General features: G+C 38.2%; 1 protein-coding gene across 1 annotated transcript in view; it reads right to left on the minus strand.

Moving 5' to 3' along the window:
- LOC112803687 (alpha-galactosidase-like) overlaps nucleotides 1-15426 on the minus strand; it is a 48000-nt gene extending 32574 nt beyond the window's left edge. Inside the window, exons 1-4 of the mRNA XM_025847166.1 lie at nucleotides 15341-15426; nucleotides 14411-14467; nucleotides 14267-14331; nucleotides 14025-14104 (exon numbers count right to left, since the gene is read on the minus strand). Of these exons, the coding sequence (XP_025702951.1) occupies nucleotides 14025-14104; nucleotides 14267-14331; nucleotides 14411-14467; nucleotides 15341-15426 (288 nt within the window). The remainder of the gene's footprint in view (nucleotides 1-14024; nucleotides 14105-14266; nucleotides 14332-14410; nucleotides 14468-15340) is intronic.
- Nucleotides 15427-20007: the final 4581 nt, after the last annotated feature.

Raw genomic sequence — 20007 nt, forward strand, 5'->3', positions numbered from 1 at the left:
CAAAAATATAACACCATAAGATGAGAAGATATAAAAATAAGGAAGCATACATTGTTGGAATGAGGTACTAATCACTAGAATTGAGTGAGTGAATTAGTGTGACATTAATGACAAATAAGTGTGTGAATTCTAAATTACTTGGTTTAGAACACACATTAGCATAAAAGGGCGATGTCACAAAAGAAGCATGCACTTTACTCATTCTAGTATGCTTGAGATGCTTTAAGTGAACTTGTAAGGTAAAACAAGCATTAAAGAAGCATGAAAACATTCAAGCCAAACACATATGGATGCATATGATTATGAAATACAATATATTAAGGTAAATGCATAACATCCATCAAGAAATTGCCCACTCAAAGAGAGAGTTCAAATCACATGGTGGCTAGCTACAACATGTAATTCAAAAGAGTTACAAGCTCGAAGGCAATTCTCATCACTTGGTATTTTTCAAAAGATAAGCATGAAAAACTCAAAACCAAATAGCAAAATATAACCTCAACATAGAATCCAACAAAGATTGTAAGCATAATGATGTGAAGATAACATCCCTTTTTAGTACTCAACAGCAATTAATGGTAAACAAGAATAACAATCCAACACTTACAATGAAAAGGAAAAAATGAAATGAAAACTAACTAAAACTAACTAATCGACTAACTAATTAACTAACTAAAATAAATGGTTATCCATGGTGTTTGGAAGTGTTGGATGAGGGGTAGGAGGAGGGAAGAAGAAAGGAGAATGAAAGAAATAGAAAGAGGAGAAGAAACGAAATGTAGTGAAGGAAGGAAATCCGCGCGTACACACGCATGGCGCGTGAGCACGGATGGTGGTGTAATGGACGCGACGCGTACGCGTACAGAGTGCGTCCGCGTCGATGGCTTATTCCGAGAGTGGCGCGTACGCGTCATGTACGCAAGCGCGTAAATAGGTTTGTGCCAAAGGCACAACGTTGGCGCGGCGCAGGCACAACTCTCTGGAAAAATGCATGGAGGGTGGAACTTCTCAATCCACGCGTACGCACGCATGGCGCGCTCGCGTGGATGGTTCAAAATGCTTGATGCACGCGTACGCACGCAGTGCGCGTACGCGTGGATGGTGCTCTATTTTTTCAAAAATTTTTGCTATGTTTTTTTTTGCACCAATACAAGCATTCCAAACCTCCAAACAGCTACCAAAATACCATAAAACCTTATTTAACATACTAAACTACCAATTAAACTCTACCAACTAATCTAAACATGAAATTAAACTAATTCTATCAATATGTACAAAAGAGAAAATGAAAAGAATTTACCATGGTGGGGTGTCTCCCACCTAGCACTTTTATTTATTGTCCTTAAGTTGGACTTATGGGGAGCTCCTCCTCAAGGTGGCTTGTGCTTGTACTCATCTTGGAACTCTCACCAATGCTTGGTTCTCCATTGTGCCCCAAGATTTCCTATGGGTTGAGCCAAGTGTTGATGGAGTTCTTCACAAGCTTGGGGCTCCCAATGTTGATCCTCTTTTTTTAATCTGGGATCCCACACTTTGTTTTCACACCCTTCTAGAAGTTGATCATCATTATTGGTCCATCCGGGTAGTGAACAAGATGAATTCTCTATGAAGTGCCCAACAATCCTCCTAGACCCATCTATTTGAGCACTATTCCCACCTTTGTATTCAACTCTTGAAGTATCAACCAAAATGAGCCTTGATTTGCAACGCCAACCATGAAACATCTTTCGCTTACGCTTCATCCCACAAAGAATCCTAAGTTGACCATCCATTTCAAGCAAGCCGTACTCAAGTGGTACAATAAAGCTAATAGAAATGAATTTTACCCACTCAAGTGAAGGGGTAGATGACAACCTAGGCAAAGATGCTTCCAGCGATCTTGACAAAGCATAACCAACCCTCGTCCTTCTATTTCTAAGGACTTCCACCTCTTCACAAGATCTCTTAATCTCAATCCTTTGTTCAAAAATTCTATCTAAACCTTTTCCTTTACTCAAATCATAATAGGGAGGGTGAGAAAAATTTACCTCCTCAACGCTTTCAAATCCAACGGGAGAAGGTTCTTCAAGTTCAAAGGATTCTCCACCATTAGGACTTGATGCTTGATCTTCATCACCAAGGGAGCTCAATTCTTTCTCTATCCCATCCAAGTCTTCATATGGAATATGCCTTGGAAGGTGTGCACTTTCCTCCCTAGCATCAATTTCAATCATCTTGGAGGGGTTTTCTTCAACTCTATGTTCCCATGGAGGCTCCGCATCTCCTAAGTCTTCTATCACTTCTTCCTTGTCTTCAACAATTAAAGCTTCCTCAAATTGTTCCAATACAAAGCAACTTCCTTCATTTCCCACCGGAGTTTCCAATCTCTCCTTCATGCTATGTTCTTCATTCGATTCTCCACATGTAGCCATGGGAGTTCCTTGAGTGTTCAAGCATTGGGAGGTTAATTGATTTGTTACCGCATCCAAGGCGGCCATGAAATTTTGCACATCCCTTTTCATCTCTTCTTGCCCTTGAACAAGAACACCAAGGGTTTCATCCATTAGAGATTGGGGTGGGTGGAAGGATTCATCATTTTGGGGAAGGGTTCATAGTAGGAAGATGGTTCTTCTTGGTAGAGTTGTGGTGGTTCAATATTCTCCACTTTTTCCACTTGTTGCACAACATGCTCCATGGTTGCTTGAAATTGATCCAATGCTTCCTTGAGACGATCCCTTGACTCTTGTTCCGCTTGGATATCATGATAGGGATTATATGACTCTTGGATCGATGGAAATGAATATTCTTCCATGTGAGGTTGTGGTGGAAGGTAAAATTCATCTTGTGGTTGAAAATTTTCATTTATTGGAGGTGGCTCTTGAAAATATTGATGTTGGAGTGGTGGTGGCTCTATATGTGGTTCATATGGCTCATATGGTTGTTGGAATGGTGGATATGGATTAAGGTCATATGAAGGTGGTTGGTAAGAAGGGGCTTGTGAGTATGGTTGGGAGTTATGTTGAGGGTATGGATCATAGGCATATGGTGGTGGTTCTTGAAAGTCACAAGGTGATTCACCATAGCCATTAGATTGATATGTATCATAGAATGGCTCTTCTTCATAGTGCATTGGTGGAGGTTGTTGCCATGAGGATTGATCATATGCATATGGCTCCTCCCATCTTTGGTTGTCCCATCCTTGATACACATCTTCATTGTGGCTCCCATCACCTACAACATAGTTGTAATCACACTCATAGCCAAAATGAGAATTCATGGTGAAAAGAGAAAACAAAAATCAAAAGCTAATAGAAAACAAGAGAAACAAAATTCTACAAATAGCAAACAAAACAAAAAAGCAAGATATTCACACTATTCACATATGCACAATAACCAATAACATAACACCATTGCAAGTCCCCGGCAACGGCGCCATTTTGATGATTGGATTTTTGACGGTTTAGAATTTCACTAATGAATTCTCGTTGTAAAGTATAGTTCCTAAACCAAACAATAATCCTTTCATACAAAAAGTTGTTTGTCACTCGTACAAACCCCTAAATTTATAAACCGAAGTATTGAACCTCGGGTCGTTCTCCCTAGGAATTGTAATGAAGTGTTTTGTTATTGGTTGTGAGTTATTTTTGGGGTTTTGATAAGAAACATGGAAGTTAAATGCTAAAAAGTAAACTAATGGCTAAAATGATCTTGGCAAGGGTTGGTGGTCAAGGATCTCTATCCTAATCACTAACCACTGGTGCACAAAATTGCAATCACACTTTTGCAATCCCGCACAACTAACCAGCAAGTGCACTGGGTCATCCAAGTAATACCTTGCGTGAGCAAGGGTCGATCCCACGGAGATTGTCGGCTTGAAGCAAGCTATGGTTATCTTGTAAATCTTAGTTAGGATATCAGAAATTATCAGGATTGATTGTGAAAAGCAAAAGAACGTGAAATAAGTACTTGTTTTGCAGTAATGGGGCATAGGTTGAGGTTTTGGAGATGCTCCATCTTCTGAATCTCTGCTTTCCTACTGTCTTCTTCTTCAAACACGCTAAGCTCCTTCCATGGCAAGCTGTATGCAAGGGTTTCACCGTTGTCAATGGCTACCTCCCATCCTCTCAGTGGAAATGTTCAACGCACCCTGTCACGGCACGGCTATCCATTTGTCGGTTCTCGATCAGGCCGGAATAGAATCCAATGATTCTTTTGCGTCTGTCACTAACGCCCCGCCTTCAGGAGTTTGAAGCTCGTCACAATCATTCAATCATTGAATCCTACTCAGAATACCACAGATAAGGTTTAGACCTTCCGGATTCTCTTGAATGCCGCCATCAGTTCTAGCTTATACCACGAAGATTCCGGTTAAAGAATCCAAGAGATATCTACTTAATCTAAGGTAGAACGGAGGTGGTTGTCAGGCACACGTTCATAGTTGAGAATGATGATGAGTGTCACGGATCATCACATTCATCCGGTTTAAGAACAAGTAGTATCTTAGAATAGAAGCAAGCATGATTGAATGAGAAACAGTAGTAATTGCATTAATCCATCAAGACACAGCAGAGCTCCTCACCCCCAACCATGGGGTTTAGAGACTCATGCCGTTGAAAGTACACAAAGAAACGTGTAAAGTGTCATGAGATACTGATACAATGTCCAAAGATCCTATTAATAGTAAACTAGTAACCTAGGGTATACAGAAATGAGTAAATGACGTAAAAATCCACTTCTGGGTCCACTTGGTGTGTGCTTGGGCTGAGCAATGAAGCATTTTCGTGTAGAGACCTTTTCTGGAGTTAAACGCCAGCTTTCATGCCAGTTTGGGCGTTTAACTCCAAGTTTTATGCCAGTTCCAGCGTTTAACGCTGGGATTCCTGAGGGTGACTTTGAACGCCGATTTGGGCCATCAAAACTTGGGCAAAGTATGGACTATCATATATTGCTGGAAAGCCCAGGATGTCTACTTTCCAAAGCCGTTGAGAGCGCGCCAATTGGGCTTCTGTAGCTCCAGAAAATTCACTTCGAGTGCAGGGAGGTCAGAATCCAACAGCATCTGCAGTCCTTTTCAGTTTCTGAATCAGATTTTTGCTCAGAACCCTCAATTTCAGCCAGAAAATACCTGAAATCACAGAAAAACACACAAACTCATAGTAAAGTCCAGAAAAGTGAATTTTAACTAAAAACTAATAAAAATATACTAAAAACTAACTAGATCATACCAAAAACATACTAAAAACAATGCCAAAAAACGTATAAATTATCCGCTCATCAACCACAATATGAGAATTGGCAAGGATTAATCTCATTAAATCATCCTCTAACTAGTAGTAAAGGAAAGTCAAATGAGCTATATCAATCCTAGTCCATAAGTCCTAACTCTTCACTAATTCAATTAGTGAGAACTAGAGTCAATGGATCCCAATCATCAATTACTTGGACATTAGTAACTCAAGAGTTCCTAAGTTACCTTTCCAAGCCAAGAACATAAAACTCTACTCTAGAATCCAACCAAGCATTTCATCAAACACTTGGAAGGCATAAAAGGAAAGCATAGTAAATCAACAACAAGAACGAAATCTAACAACAATTACTGAAAGGAATCAACAACAACAATCAAAAGAAACACATTTATTATGAATTACCTTGATTGAATTGAAAGAAAGTAGAAGAAACAAAAGTAGATCTACAACAAAATACAAGAACAACCTAAAGGAAGTTACAAAAAAAGAATAGAGGAAGATGAATGTAACAACAAGGAATTGAAAGGTAGAAGTAGAAGAAAGCAAAGATTAAAATCTAGATCTAAGAACTAAACCTAATCCTAATCCTAATTCTAGAGAGAAGTGAAAGCTTCTCTCTCTAGAAACTACTTCTAACTACTAAACTAAGCTAAACTAAAACTAATGGTAACTAACATGTGTTTCCCTCTTCATTTCTTGGGTTAAATAGCATCAGAAATGAGTTGGATTGGACCCACAAGGCTTTAGAATTCGCTGGCCACGTTTTGCTTTAAGTGAACCAGGTGGCAGCAACGGCGCGTGCGCGTACTATGCGCATACGCGTCACCATGCGCGGTTCAACCATAGCAAATCTTATATTGTTTCGAAGCCCCGTATGTTAGCTTTCCAACCCAACTGGAACCGCATCATTTGGACCTTTGTAGCTCAAGTTATGGTCATTTAAGTGCGAAAAGGTCGGCTTGACAGCTTTCCGGTTCTTTCATTTCTTCATGAGTTTTCCAACTTTTCATGCTTTTCCTTCATTCCCTTGGTCCAATCCTTGCCTCCTAAATCTGAAATCATTTAGCAAACATATCAAGGCATCTAATGGAATCAAGGAGAATTAGATTTAGCTATTTTAAGTCCTAAAAAGCATGTTTTCACTCTTAAGCACAATTAAAGGAGAAGTTATAAAACCATGCTATTTCAATGGATAAAATGTGTGTAAAAGGTCATAAAATCCCTTAAATCAAGCACAAGATAAACCCTACAAATGGGGTTTATCACTCAACAACCTTGATTTTGAGAAGTGGATGCTCCCTCAACTTGTAGGGTATTTGACCCTTCAAGGGAGAACTTCTGGCGCTTTAGCTCCTGTAGCTCACGCCCTTGCTTCTCTTGTTCCTTCAGAAATTTGCAGAGCATGCAGTTTTGATTCTGCTGTTCTTCCTTAATTTGTTCCATAGTTTCTTGCAACTTGGCAACAGATGCTTCTAGGCTGGCCCAGTAGTCAATTTCAGGAAGTTCAGGGAGGAATTCCTGTGCCCTCCTTTTGATAGAGTTATCTTGCATTTGTCCTTCCATTGACTTCTTGGTGATTGGATGTTCAATTGGGATGAATTCATCTACTCCCATCCTCACCCCATCATCTTTACATAGCAAAGAGATTAAGCTTGGGTAAGCCAGTTTGGCTTCAGTGGAGTTCTTGTTTGCAATTGTGTAAATCTCACAAGCAATCAGATGATGAATCTCTACTTCTTTTCCGAGCATAATGCAATGAATCATCACTGCTCTCTTGACCGTGACCTCAGAACGGTTGGTAGTGGGCAATATAGAACGCCCAATGAAGTCTAGCCAACCTCTTGCAATTGGTTTGAGATCTCCCCTTTTGAGTTGGTTTGGGACACCTTTTGAATTGGTTGTCCATTTAGTTCCAGGGAGTCATATGTCCTCTAGAACTTGATCCAACCCCTTATCTACTCTCACCATTCTCCTATTAAAGGATTCAGGACCATCTTGTAGTTGAGGTAACTTGAAGACCTCTCTTATTTTGTCCAGATGGAAGTAAATAATTCTCCCTCTGACCATGGTTCTGTAGGTATGAAAAGCAGTTCCAGTCATTCTCTGCTTATCTGTTAGCCACAGATTTGAGTAGAATTCCTGAACCATGTTTCTTCCAACCTTTGTCTCAGGGTTGGTTAGAACTTCCCATCCTCTGTTTCTAATTTGCTCTTGGATCTTCAGATATTTGTCTTCTTTTAGATCGAATTTAACTTCCGGGATCACTGACCTTAGACCCATTATTTTGTGGTAATGGTCTGCATGTTCTTTGGTTAAGAACTTCTCTTGACTCCAAAGATTCTTTGGATTATTCTCTTTCTTGCCTTTTGAATTGGTTTGTTTTCCCTTAGGAGCCATGATCTTGATAAATCTTGGCTTAGTGATCACGGAAAAGCACACCAAACTTAGAGGTTTGCTTGCCCTCAAGCAAAAGAAAGGAAAGAGGAGAGAGAGGAGGAGAGCAAATTCGAATGGTGGGGAGAGGGGTATGGCCGAACGTGTATTTATAAGGGAGGGGGAGAGATTTTGAAAATTTTGAAGGAGATTTGAGAAGATATGGAAAGAATTTGAGAAGATATTTGAGTTTTTGAAGAAGATTTGGAAAGGATTTGAAAGAGATTTGAAGAATGATTTAGAAAATTGTTTAATTTTTGAAATTTGAAGGTGAATGATGAAAGTTTGTAATGTGTTTATGCAGAAAATTATGGATCAAAATAAGAAAGTTCGAAAAAATTTGAAGTGGAAAGCAAAATCTCTGTCCCCTACCATTCTGGGCGTTTAACGCCCAATTGGTGGCCATTATGGGCGTTTAACGCCCAGCCAGGTACCCTGGCTGGCGTTAAACGCCAGAAACCCTTCATCACTGGGCGTTTTGCTGAACGCCCATGACGCTGCAATTCTGGCGTTAAACGCCCAAAATGGTACCCATTCTAGCGTTTAACGCCCAAAATGGTACCTTTACTGGCGTTAAACGCCCAGAATGGTATCCATTCTGGCGTTTAACTCCTAGAGTACCCCTTACTGGCGTTTTCTTGCCAGCAAGCTCCTTTTCTCTGCTTTTTGTACTGAATCCTTCTATAACTCTGTGAATTCCTTCAATTTCGATGATCAACCTTGAAGAATATGTGTCAAACTATTAAATAAAACAGATAACCTGCTAATGACTGGGTTGCCTCCGAACAAGCGCTTCTTTATTGTCTTTAGCTGGACCTTTACTGAGACTCATTCAAGCCTCAGTTTTGAGCATTCCTGCTCAAAATTGCTTTCAAGATAATGTTTGATTCTCTGTCCATTAACAATGAACTTTTTGTCAGAATCAATATCCTGAAGCTCAACATATCCATATGGTGAGACTCCTGTAATCACATATGGACCCCTCCACCGGGATTTAAGTTTTTCTGGGAATAGTCTGAGCCTAGAGTTGAAGAGCAGAACTTTTTGTCCTGGCTCAAAGACTCTGGATGACAACTTCTTGTCATGCCACTTCTTTGCCTTTTCCTTATAAATTTTTGCATTTTCAAAGGCACTGAGTTTGAACTCCTCTAGCTCATTTAGCTGGAGCAATCTTTTTTCACCGGCTAACTTAGCATCCATGTTTAGGAATCTGGTAGCCCAGTAGGCTTTATGTTCCAGTTCCACAGGCAGATGACAGGCCTTCCCATACATAAGTTGGTATGGAGATGTTCCTATAGGAGTCTTGAATGCTGTTCTGTATGCCCACAGAGCATCATCCAAGCTCTTTGCCCAATCCTTTCTACGGGCAATAACAGTCCATTCCAAGATTCTTTTTAGCTCTCTATTAGAGACTTCAGCTTGCCCATTTGTCTGTGGATGATACGGAGTTGCTATTTTGTGGCTAATTCCATATCAAACCATAGCAGAGTACAACTGTTTATTGCAGAAATGAGTGCCCCCATCACTGATTAGTACTCTGGGAACACCAAACCTGCTGAAGATGTGTTTCTGGAGGAATTTCAGCACGGTTTTAGTATCATTATTGGGGGTGGCAATTGCTTCTACCCATTTAGATACATAGTCTACTGCCACCAGAATATAAGTGTTTGAGTATGATGGTGGGAAGGGACCCATGAAGTCAATACCCCATACATCAAACAATTCAATCTCTAAGATCCCTTGTTGAGGCATGGCGTAACCATGAGGCAAGTTACCAGCTCTTTGGCAACTGTCACAGTTACGCACAAACTCTCGGGCATCCCTATAGAGAGTAGGCCAGTAGAAGCCGCATTGGAGGACTTTAGTGGCTGTTCGCTCACTTCCGAAATGTCCCCCATACTGTGATCCATGGCAATGCCATAGGATCCTTTGTGCTTCCTCTCTAGGTACACATCTGCGGATTATTCCGTCTGCACATCTCTTAAAGAGATATGGCTCATCCCATAGGTAGTACTTGGCATCTGAAATTAATTTTTTTCTTTGCACCCTGCTGTACTCCTGGAGCTTTATAGTTTGCAATATCTGCAAACCATGGTTCTTCCTGAATAGCAAAGAGTTGCTCATCTGGAAAGGTCTCAGAGATCTCAGTAGAGGGGAGGGACGCCCCAGCTACTGGTTCTATCCGGGACAAGTGATCAGCTACCTGGTTCTCTGTCCCTTTTCTGTCTCTTATTTCTATATCAAACTCTTGCAGAAGCAACACCCATCTTATGAGCCTGGGTTTTGAATCCTGCTTTGTGAGTAAGTACTTAAGAGCAGCATGGTCAGTGTACACAATCACTTTTGATCCTACTAAATAGGATCTAAACTTGTCAATGGCATAAACCACTGTAAGTAACTCTTTTTCTGTGGTTGTGTAATTCTTTTGTGCGTCATTTAGAATATGGCTAGCATAATAAATGACTTGCAGAAGCTTGTTGTGCTTCTGTTCCAACACTGCACCAATAGTATGGTCACTGGCATCACACATTAGTTCGAATGGCAGTGTCCAGTCTGGTGCAGAGATAACTGGTGCTGTGACCAGCTTGGCTTTCAGAAGGTCAAACACCTGCAGACATTCCTTATCAAAGATAAATGGTGTGTCTGCAGCTACTTGCTATGGGTTGGTTATTCAACAACCTCTTAGCTTGATCTTTTACAGCAAATGAAAACAGTAATAATCTGTAGACATCCTGATCCACTCTTTATCATGTACTGTGTCAGCAATTTGTAAGAACTGTGCCAGAAACTCAGTAGGTTCTTCTTGTGGAAGACCGGAATACTGGCAATTTTGCTACACCATGATAATGAGTTGAGGATTTAGCTCAAAGCTGCTTGCTTTAATGGGAGGTATACAGATGCTACTCCCATATGCAGCTGTAATGAGGTTAGCATATGACCCCAGAGTCCTTCTGGACTGCTCAATTCCACTTAGGTCCATGATGGAGAAAGGGAGATGATACGGATTGCAAGTAGATTATTTTTTTTAAAAAAGTAACCAAAAATAATAAAATGAAATAAATAGAAAATAAAATAAAAATTTGAAAACCAAAAGAGAATAAAATCAAAGCAAACTGAAAACTAAATTAATTAATTAATTAAAAAGATTTTGGAATTAGCAATTAAAAAGATATGATTGAAAATTGTTTTGAAAAAGATTTGATTTTTTTTTTTGAAATGAGGAAAGAGAAAAACAACAAAATGACACCAAACTTAAAATTTTTAGAAAATCAAACACAAATTTTCAAAAATCTAAAGGAAAACACAAGGAAGACACCAAACTTAGAATTTTTAAAGATCAAGAAAGGACTAAGAACATGCAAATTCGAAAAATTAAAAGAAAACAAAAGCATGCAATTGACACCAAACTTAAAATATGAAACTAGACTCAAATAAAAGACTCTAAACCAACAAAATAAAATACTCCTAATCTAAGTAACAAGATAAACCGTCAGTAGTCCAAACTCGAACAATCCCCAGCAACGGCGCCAAAAACTTGGTGCACGAAATCACAATCACACTTTTGCAATTCCGCACAACTAACCAGCAAGTGCACTGGGTCGTCCAAGTAATACCTTACGTGAGTAAGGGTCGATCCCACAGAGATTGTCGGCTTGAAGCAAGCTATGGTTATCTTGTAACTCTTAGTCAGGATATCAATAATTCTCAGATTTGGTTGTAAAAAGTAAAAGAACATGAAATAAATACTTGTTTTGCAGTAATGGAGAACAGGTTGAGGTTTTAGAGATGCTCCATCTTCTGAATCTCTGCTTTCCTACTGTCTTTTTCTTCATGCACACAAGGCTCCTTTCATGGCAAGCTGTATGTTGGGTTTCACCGTTGTCAATGGCTACCTCCTGTCCTCTCAGTGAAAATGTTCAATGCGCTCTATCACAGCATGGCTAATCATCTGTCGGTTCTCGATCATATCAGAATAGGATCCATTGATCCTTTTGCATCTGTCACTAACGCCCCACAATCGCGAGTTTGAAACTCGTCACAGTCATTCAATCCCTGAATCCTACTCAGAATACCACAGACAAGGAATCCAAGAGATAAACACTCAATCGAAGGTAGAACGGAGGTGGTTGTCAGGCACACGTTCATAGGTGAGAATGATGATGAGTGTCACGGATCATCACATTCATCAGGTTGAAGAACAAGTGGTATCTTAGAATAGAAGCAAGCGTGATTGAATGAGAAACAGTAGTAATTGCATTAATCCATCAAGACACAGCAGAGCTCCTCACCCCCAACCATGGGGTTTAGAGACTCATGCCGTAGAAGATACAATATGAAATGTGTAATGTGTCATGAGGTAAAGATACAATGTCAAAAGATCCTATTTATAGTGAACTAGTAACCTAGAATATACAAAAATGAGTAAATGACGTAAAAATCGACTTCCGGGGTCCACTTGGTGTGTGCTTGGGTTGAGCATTGAAGCTTTCATATGTAGAGACTTTTCCTGGAGTTAAACGCCAGCTTTTGTGCCAGTTTGGGCGTTTAACTCCAATTTTTGTGCCAGTTCCGGCGTTAAACGCTGGGAATTCTGAAGCTAATTTGCAACGCCGGTTTGGGCCATCAAATCTCGGGCAAAGTATGAACTGTTATACATTGCTGGAAAGCCCATGATGTCTACTTTCCAACGCAATTGAGAGCATGACAATTGGGCTTCTGTAGCTCCAGAAAATTCACTTCGAGTGCAGGGAGGTCAGAATCCAACAGCATCTGCAGTCCTTTTTCAGCCTCTGAATCAGATTAGCCCAGAAAAACACACAAACTCATAGTAAAGCCCAGAAAAGTAAATTTTAAATAAAAACTAATAAAAACATACTAAAAACTAACTAAAATATACTAAAAACATACTGAAAACAATGCCAAAAGGCGTATAAATTATCCGCTCATCAATGCCGATACACTGCCATAGAATTAGCAGCATTCGAAGTAGAGCCTACATTATAATCATGAGAATACTCGAAATGTTGTGGGTTTTGAGAATTATTCCCTCCATTTGCTCTCCCAAATCGAACAGGAGGAACAAAACTACCCACCAGTGGAGTATAACCGGGAGGAAGGCCGTAAGGGGGCCAACTGGTAGTTATTGGAGGTGGTGGCAAATTACCACGTGGACGAATGTTACGTCTAACATTTTCAGTTTGCACAGTGTTAACCGCTATGCTTTCACTTCCAATCGCACCTTCCGAACGTGAAATCACGTCCGCTTGTTGCACAATTACTGGTATGCTATCATTGGTGAATGAACCACCATTCACATTTGACAACTCATCAGCCATGTGAATGATCTTTCCGCTTCTCAATCGCATACACCAAATAATACAAAAACTTTTTGACACACTTTAATTTAAAACTGTCCCACTGGGCATGCCAATTTGTTTTGTCGATTTTTAGCAAATCGATGGTTCGATATCTAATAATCTGGGAGTGAAACCTACTCCTCTTTGCAGGTACCAATTTTTTATAAGTGCATCAAAGCATCTTCGATTAGACAAATGTTGAAACGAAAAATAAATTAAAATTTGTAAAAGAAAAAAATAAGTTTGAAACGATGAATTCGAAATGGAAATTGGTTGAAATCGAAAAGATTGCGTTGAAATTTAAAGAAAGCGATAAAGGGGCCTTCGACTAGGTCAAAGGGCTTTTGGCATGAAAATTAAAAGATATTGAAATATAAATTGGATTCAAAAAATAAACATTGCTTGAAACATAAAATTGCTTGTAAAATAAACTTGCTTGAAAGATAAAGTTTGAAGAAAGTTAAATTGAAAAGATAAAGACATGGAAGGAACCCTACAGATAATTAACTCGAAGCAGACTCAGAAAGTCTCTGGAGATGTGAGTGTGCGTGAATAATTTCTGAAGCAAAGTTCCAACCTTTATTCCCTAAAACTTTCTAATATTTATAACCCATTTTTGTAACCGATTATTAATTACATAGTGCTGTCTTGTATGCACGCTCCCAGGTAACCGTTCCCGCTCTTTTCCCCATAAACGATACCCATAAATTCCTCACATGATGAAAGGTCTTCAACTTCTCCACTTACGTAACCGTTCGATCTACTATTCGAGCAACTATTCGATTTCTCATTCGAATACCTGTTCGACTAGGCCGGTCCAATTTAATAAGGCATCCAGAATCGAGTCCGTGTCGAATAACTCCTAATTAATGCTTGCACGTGCTTCTTTTCAACATCTGCTTCCATTTCGAATTAGCTCATCTTAATCGAAAATCTTTTTCGAGTAACAAATATATATAACATACATTTTGTCCATAAAATTTTGTGACATATATAGAAATGAAAATACCTTAGCTAATGCCCATATGCTAAAATGAGCACAGTATTCTTCTGTCATGCCTCCATTTCCAACTTCAAGCATGTCAGGATCTGTTCACAAAAATTGATAATATAGTTACTTTAATTAGAACTTTTTTAAAGTTTTAATTTTTCTTCATTAAATACAAAATTGATGCGTTATAAACGTTGAACATATTTTACTCTTCAAGACCCTTGACAAGTGTTCTACGATAAGTAAAGATAGATAATTACCATTCCATCCTCCAAGTCCAGCATAAGAAGCCCATTTGTCATTTTGATCTGTAAGAGATGTCATGCTGCACAATGTTGAAAATCAAATTCCAACAAGGGAATTAAATTTCTCATAAACCACATTATTATTGATAGTCACCTAGCCTGTCCCAATTATCTTTGATGTCTCCAGTTGTTTGGTGTGGTATTTCAAAACCACAACTGAAGTGACAAGTATATTGGATTTTGAGTATTTTGAGTGCAATTAGCATTAAACAGTAATTCAGAGATTAAGAAAGCAAATAATGACTTGGATGTGAAAAATGTGTGAAAAACAGTTAAGGTTTTAGAGGTGTTTATTTTTTCGGATTAACAATTCTTACTAACTACTTTAATTATGCACGATTCAATTCATGACAAATCCTAATTGATTAAATCCTAATTCCTTAGTGTTTTAATCTTCTCTGACCTAATTAATCGCCAATTCCTTGTTTACTTAATTTTGATTAAAGGTTTAAGTCCAATTCTAGTTTATTAGCCACACAAACCTTAATTACCCAAAGATAAGATAAATATATATCACGTATCACGTTAAATTCAGATAACTAGAGAACTGCGAGAATTTACTTTTAAGTTGTTATTCAAGTGAGTTAGCTTTTTCAAGATTCAACAAGAATTCAAGTAAAAGAAAAAGAGTTATCTTCTAATATATTCTGATTCCTAGGATGAAGAATGAAAGTAATTCTTGAATATAGAACAGTGCATTGATTAAAAGTAGAATAACAATAGTATCAATTCATAGAATAAACAGAGCTCCTAACCATAATAGAGGAGGTTTAGTTACTCATGGAGAAAGTAAATCCTAGCAGAGAAAAGTGTGTAATTCTGAAAAATGCGGAAGGGGAGAAGAAGAAATCCCAGGCCAAGATCTCTTCTCATTTTATATCTAATCTTAATAATAAAAATAAAATACTATTTCTAAAACCTAAAAATATCTTTTCTTAATTCAAAACTAATTTTAAAAACTAAATTAAATCAAAAGATTCGGTGAAGATCACGCTGGAAACCTTCTTTTTCAGCATATTGGCACCAAACTTGAGATTGGTGGCATTTGGCACCATGTAAGCAGCAATTATGCACACGTTCCCAGGCTCCTGGTGCCAAACTTCAGGTTCTGGCATTTGGCGCTAGCATGGCAGTAAGCTTTTCATGTTGTACGAGGTCTCTGGTGCCAAACGTGAGGTTTCTGGCGTTTGCCGCCACCATGGCAGAGAAAAAGTATAGACTATTATATAACGTTAAAAATTCTAGAAGTTGACTTTCCAATGCCGCTAGAACTGCATCAATGAGACTTCTGTAGCTCAAGTTATGCTCGTTGGAGTATGAGGAGGTCAGAGTTAACAGCATCCACGAATTCTCTTTGCACTTTACCAAATTCGCCTGAATGCCACCTGTATTAAATCATATTGCAAAACAACTCAAAGTAACATTTATGGTAGCTTAAAATACATAAATCTTGATTTAATTTAACAATTTTACATGTAAATTCATTAAAAAAAGATAAAAAAAAATCCTCACAAATCATTGTTCTCCAACTATTTCTAACACCTGGGGGCCAATTTGTTGGATCTTCCAATGCCCTGTGTTTGGAAAGAAAATTGCAACACATAGAGAAGAAGATTGATCTTTCATAGTTTAATAAAACTTTACTCATTGTTGGGTACCTGATTTATAAATAAAATGTATAAATTCATTGATTATATATATATATATATATATATATATATATATATATATATATCACATTAATTAATACCTCTCTTTTTGGGCTTATATTATTGTTGTTACAATTATCATACTTCAAGTAGTCAACTCTCTAAAATAACATTGAAAACATAAGTTAATTATATATACGTGAATCAAAATAAAATTTTTTATCTAAAAGTGTAAAATGACTTTCAAATGAATGTATTACCCAAGAAGCAAATGTTTTTGCATCTTGGACTTCATGTCCCTGATCCAGGCATAATTTTACTGCATGTCTGATCTCTCTATACAAAGAAAATTATTCTAATTAAAAAATTAAAAATAGTAAATTTTTAATACTAATATATTAATATTGTGTTTAATGTGAGATATATACTCAAGTATCAGAATAGATTTTCAACTTTAAACCTATGCTATGAATATAATCAATTGCAGCCTTAATTTCTGAAGGAAATGTTGAAGCTTTTACAACTAAATTGCCTTGCTAAAAAAATAAAATAAAATGAAACATTTTATCATATGAATTTTCTCGTGATCACTTGATATAATTAATTAAGTGTAAATTTTTAATATTATTTTTTCGATCAAGAGTCATATTTGGTTTCACAAATTAAATTATGATGAATTTCGAGCTCCAACTAATCTCAATTAATGTTAACATCAACATTCAGTATTTTATTTTTAGTACAATCCCACTTCGATCCCTAACTATTTCGCTAACTCTCATTCCGCCCTTTATTGATTGAAAATGACATTGTAGCCCTTTAATGATTAACTTTGTTAGACATTCTACTCCCTCCGTTAATGTCTCCATCCAGAACTACAGATTTTACCTACGTGTCACGTTAGCTGATAACGTGTCAAGAAACCATTCCAAAGGACAAAACGCCCCCTTCCATGTCAACAATATGCTGTAGTAAAATAGGACAATTAAATTTTTAAAAACTTTTTAGAAGATAGTTAAACCCCTAACTAATTTAAATATAGACATATAAACCTATAATGAACTATGAAATAGGACAAATATCCCTAACTATTGATATTATTGTTCCTGAAGATGAAAAGGAGGCATGAAGACTCATAAAAGAAGCATAAAATTACACCATGGTCCACAACATTCTCTACAAAAGAGGGATATCTATGTGTCTATTAAAGTGCGTCCTGACCTCAAACACCAAAGAGGTCTAAGAGGAAGTACATAATGGCACATGAGGGAACCACTTAGGAGCACGATCACTAGCCAAAAAGACGATCCGAGCTTACTTTTTTTGGCCAACCTTGCAAAGCGAAGCAGTCGAGTTCGTCAAAAAATGTCTGCCTTGTCAAAAGCATGCCAACTTCCATGTTGCACCTCTCGAGGAGCTCATCAGCATTACCTCACCTTGGCCATTCGTAAAGTGGGACCTTGACCTCCTCGAACCATTTTCTCAAGCTCCAAGACAAGTAAAATACCTCATAGTAGGGATTGACTATTTTACTAAGTGGATCGAGATGGAACTATTAGCAACCATCACAGCCCAACGAAGTCAGAAATTTCTTTATAAGAATATTGTCACAAGGTTTGGAGTCCCCCACTCCATCACCATAGACAATAGAACTCAATTCACCGAGTCAACCTTTTGGAACTTGGTGGCTAGGCTTAAGATCAAGCACCAATTCACATTAGTAGAACACTCTCAAGCCAATGGACAAGCTGAAGTAGCAAACAAAGTAATATTGGCTGGGTTGAAGCGTCGACTACAAGACACAAAGGAAGCATGGGTAGATGAGCTTCCTCAAGTTTTGTAAGCATATCGGACAACTCCTCATTCAACAATAAGGGAGTCATCTTTCCGACTTGCTTATGGTATAGAAGCCATGATTCCTATAGAGATCGCTGAAGAATTTCCAAGAGTTAGATTCTATGATGAAGTGATCAATATCCAATCAAAAAAGGAAGAACTCGACCTCTCTTTGGCCTTTTTCTTCAAACCCTCTGAAATGGCCAGAGCAGCCTCTGCTTGTTTAACCTTGGCCCGAGCTTTACCGAGGTTGGAGAGTAAAGGGTCTCTTTATTCCTCCAACTCCTTCTTGGACTCCTGGTACACGAAATTGTGATCATCAATAATGGTGCCAAAGACTTGGTGCTCTTAAATGTGATTCACACTTTGTCACAACTCCATGTAACTGACCAGCAAGTGCACTGGGTCGTCCAAGTATTACTTTATGTGAGTAAGGGTCGATCCCACAAAGATTGTCGGCTTGAAACAAGCTATGGTCATCTTGTAAATCTCAGTCAGGCAGATTCAAATGGTTATGGAGGTTTTTGAATATATAAAGATAAATAAAACATAAAATAAAGATAGAGATACTTATGTAATTCATTGGTGGGAATTTCAGATAAGCGTATGGAGATGATTGTTCCTTCTGAATTTCTGCTTTCCTACTGTCTTCATCCAATCATTCATACTCCTTTCTATGGCAAGCTGTATGTTAGGGGATCACCGTTGTCAATGGCTACCGTCCGTCCTCTCAGTGAAAATGGTCCTCTATGGTTTCTGTACGGCTAATCAACTGTTGGATTGCTCGTCTCGGATGAAAAATACCAGGCACAGCTACCACATGGCTAATCATCTGTCGGTTCTCACTCGTGTTGGAATAGGATCCATTGATCCTTTTGAATCTGTCACTACACCCAACCTTCGTGAGTTTAAAGCTCGTCACAGTCATCCCTTCCCAGATCCTACTCAGAATACCACAGACAAGGTTTAGACGTTCCGGATCTCAGGAATGCTGCCAATTGATTCTAGCTTATACCATGAAGATTCTAATCTCAGATTCAGATGCTCTGTTGTCAGGAGAGACGTGAATCATTGATTAGAGATCCAATAGATACTCATTCAAGCTTGTCTTCATGTAGAACGGAAGTGGTTGTCAGGCACGCGTTCATAAGTGAGAATGGTGATGAGTGTCACATAATCATCACATTCATCATGTTCTTGGGTGCGAATGAATATCTTAGAATAAGAATAAGAGTGAATTGAGTAAAAAAATAGTAGTACTTTGCATTAATACTCGAGGTACAGCAGAGCTCCACACCTTAATCTATGGTGTGTAGAAACTCTACCGTTGAAAATACATAAGAACTGGAGGTCCAGGCATGGCCGAATGGCCAGCCTCCCCAAATATGAAAATGTAACTTCCAGGATGATCCGAAGATAAAAATACAATAGTAAGAAATCCTATTTATACTAAACTAGCTACTAGGGTTTATAGAAATAAGTCTAAGTGCAGAAATCCACTTCCGGGGCCCACTTGGTGTGTGCTTGGGCTGATCTTTGAGCTTTCACATGTAGAGGCTTCTCTTGGAGTTAAACGCCAAGTTGTAGCCTGTTTCTGGCATTTAACTCTGGTTTGTAACCTGTTTCTGGTGTTTAACGCTAGAATAGGGCAGAGAGCTGGCGTTTGATGCCAGTTTACATCATCTAAACTCAAACAAAGTATGGACTATTATCTATTGCTGGAAAGCCCTAGATGTCTACTTTCCAATGCAATTAAGAGCGCACTATTTGGGTTTCTGTAGCTCCAGAAAATCCATTTTGAGTACAGGAAGGTCAGAATCCAACAGCATCTGCAGTCCTTTTTCAGCCTCTGATCAGATTTTTGCTCAGGTCCCTCAATTTCAGCCAGAAAATACCTAAAATCATAGAAAAACACAAAAACTCATAGTAAAGTCCAGAAATATGATTTTTTTCTTAAAAACTAATAAAAATATACTAAAACCTAATTAAAACATACTAAAACTACCTAAAAACAATGCCAAAAAGCGTATAAATTATCTGCTCATCACAACACCAAACTTAAATTGTTGCTTATCCCCAAGCAACTGAAAATCAAATAGGATAAAAAGAAGAGAATATACTATAAATTCCAAAATATCAATGAAACTTAGTTCTAATTAAATGAGCGGGACTAGTAGCTTTTTGCTTCTGAACAGTTTTAGCATCTCACTTTTT

This window comes from Arachis hypogaea, chromosome 5, assembly GCF_003086295.3.
Source record: "Arachis hypogaea cultivar Tifrunner chromosome 5, arahy.Tifrunner.gnm2.J5K5, whole genome shotgun sequence".
In the NCBI taxonomy this organism is placed as follows: Eukaryota; Viridiplantae; Streptophyta; class Magnoliopsida; order Fabales; family Fabaceae; genus Arachis; species Arachis hypogaea.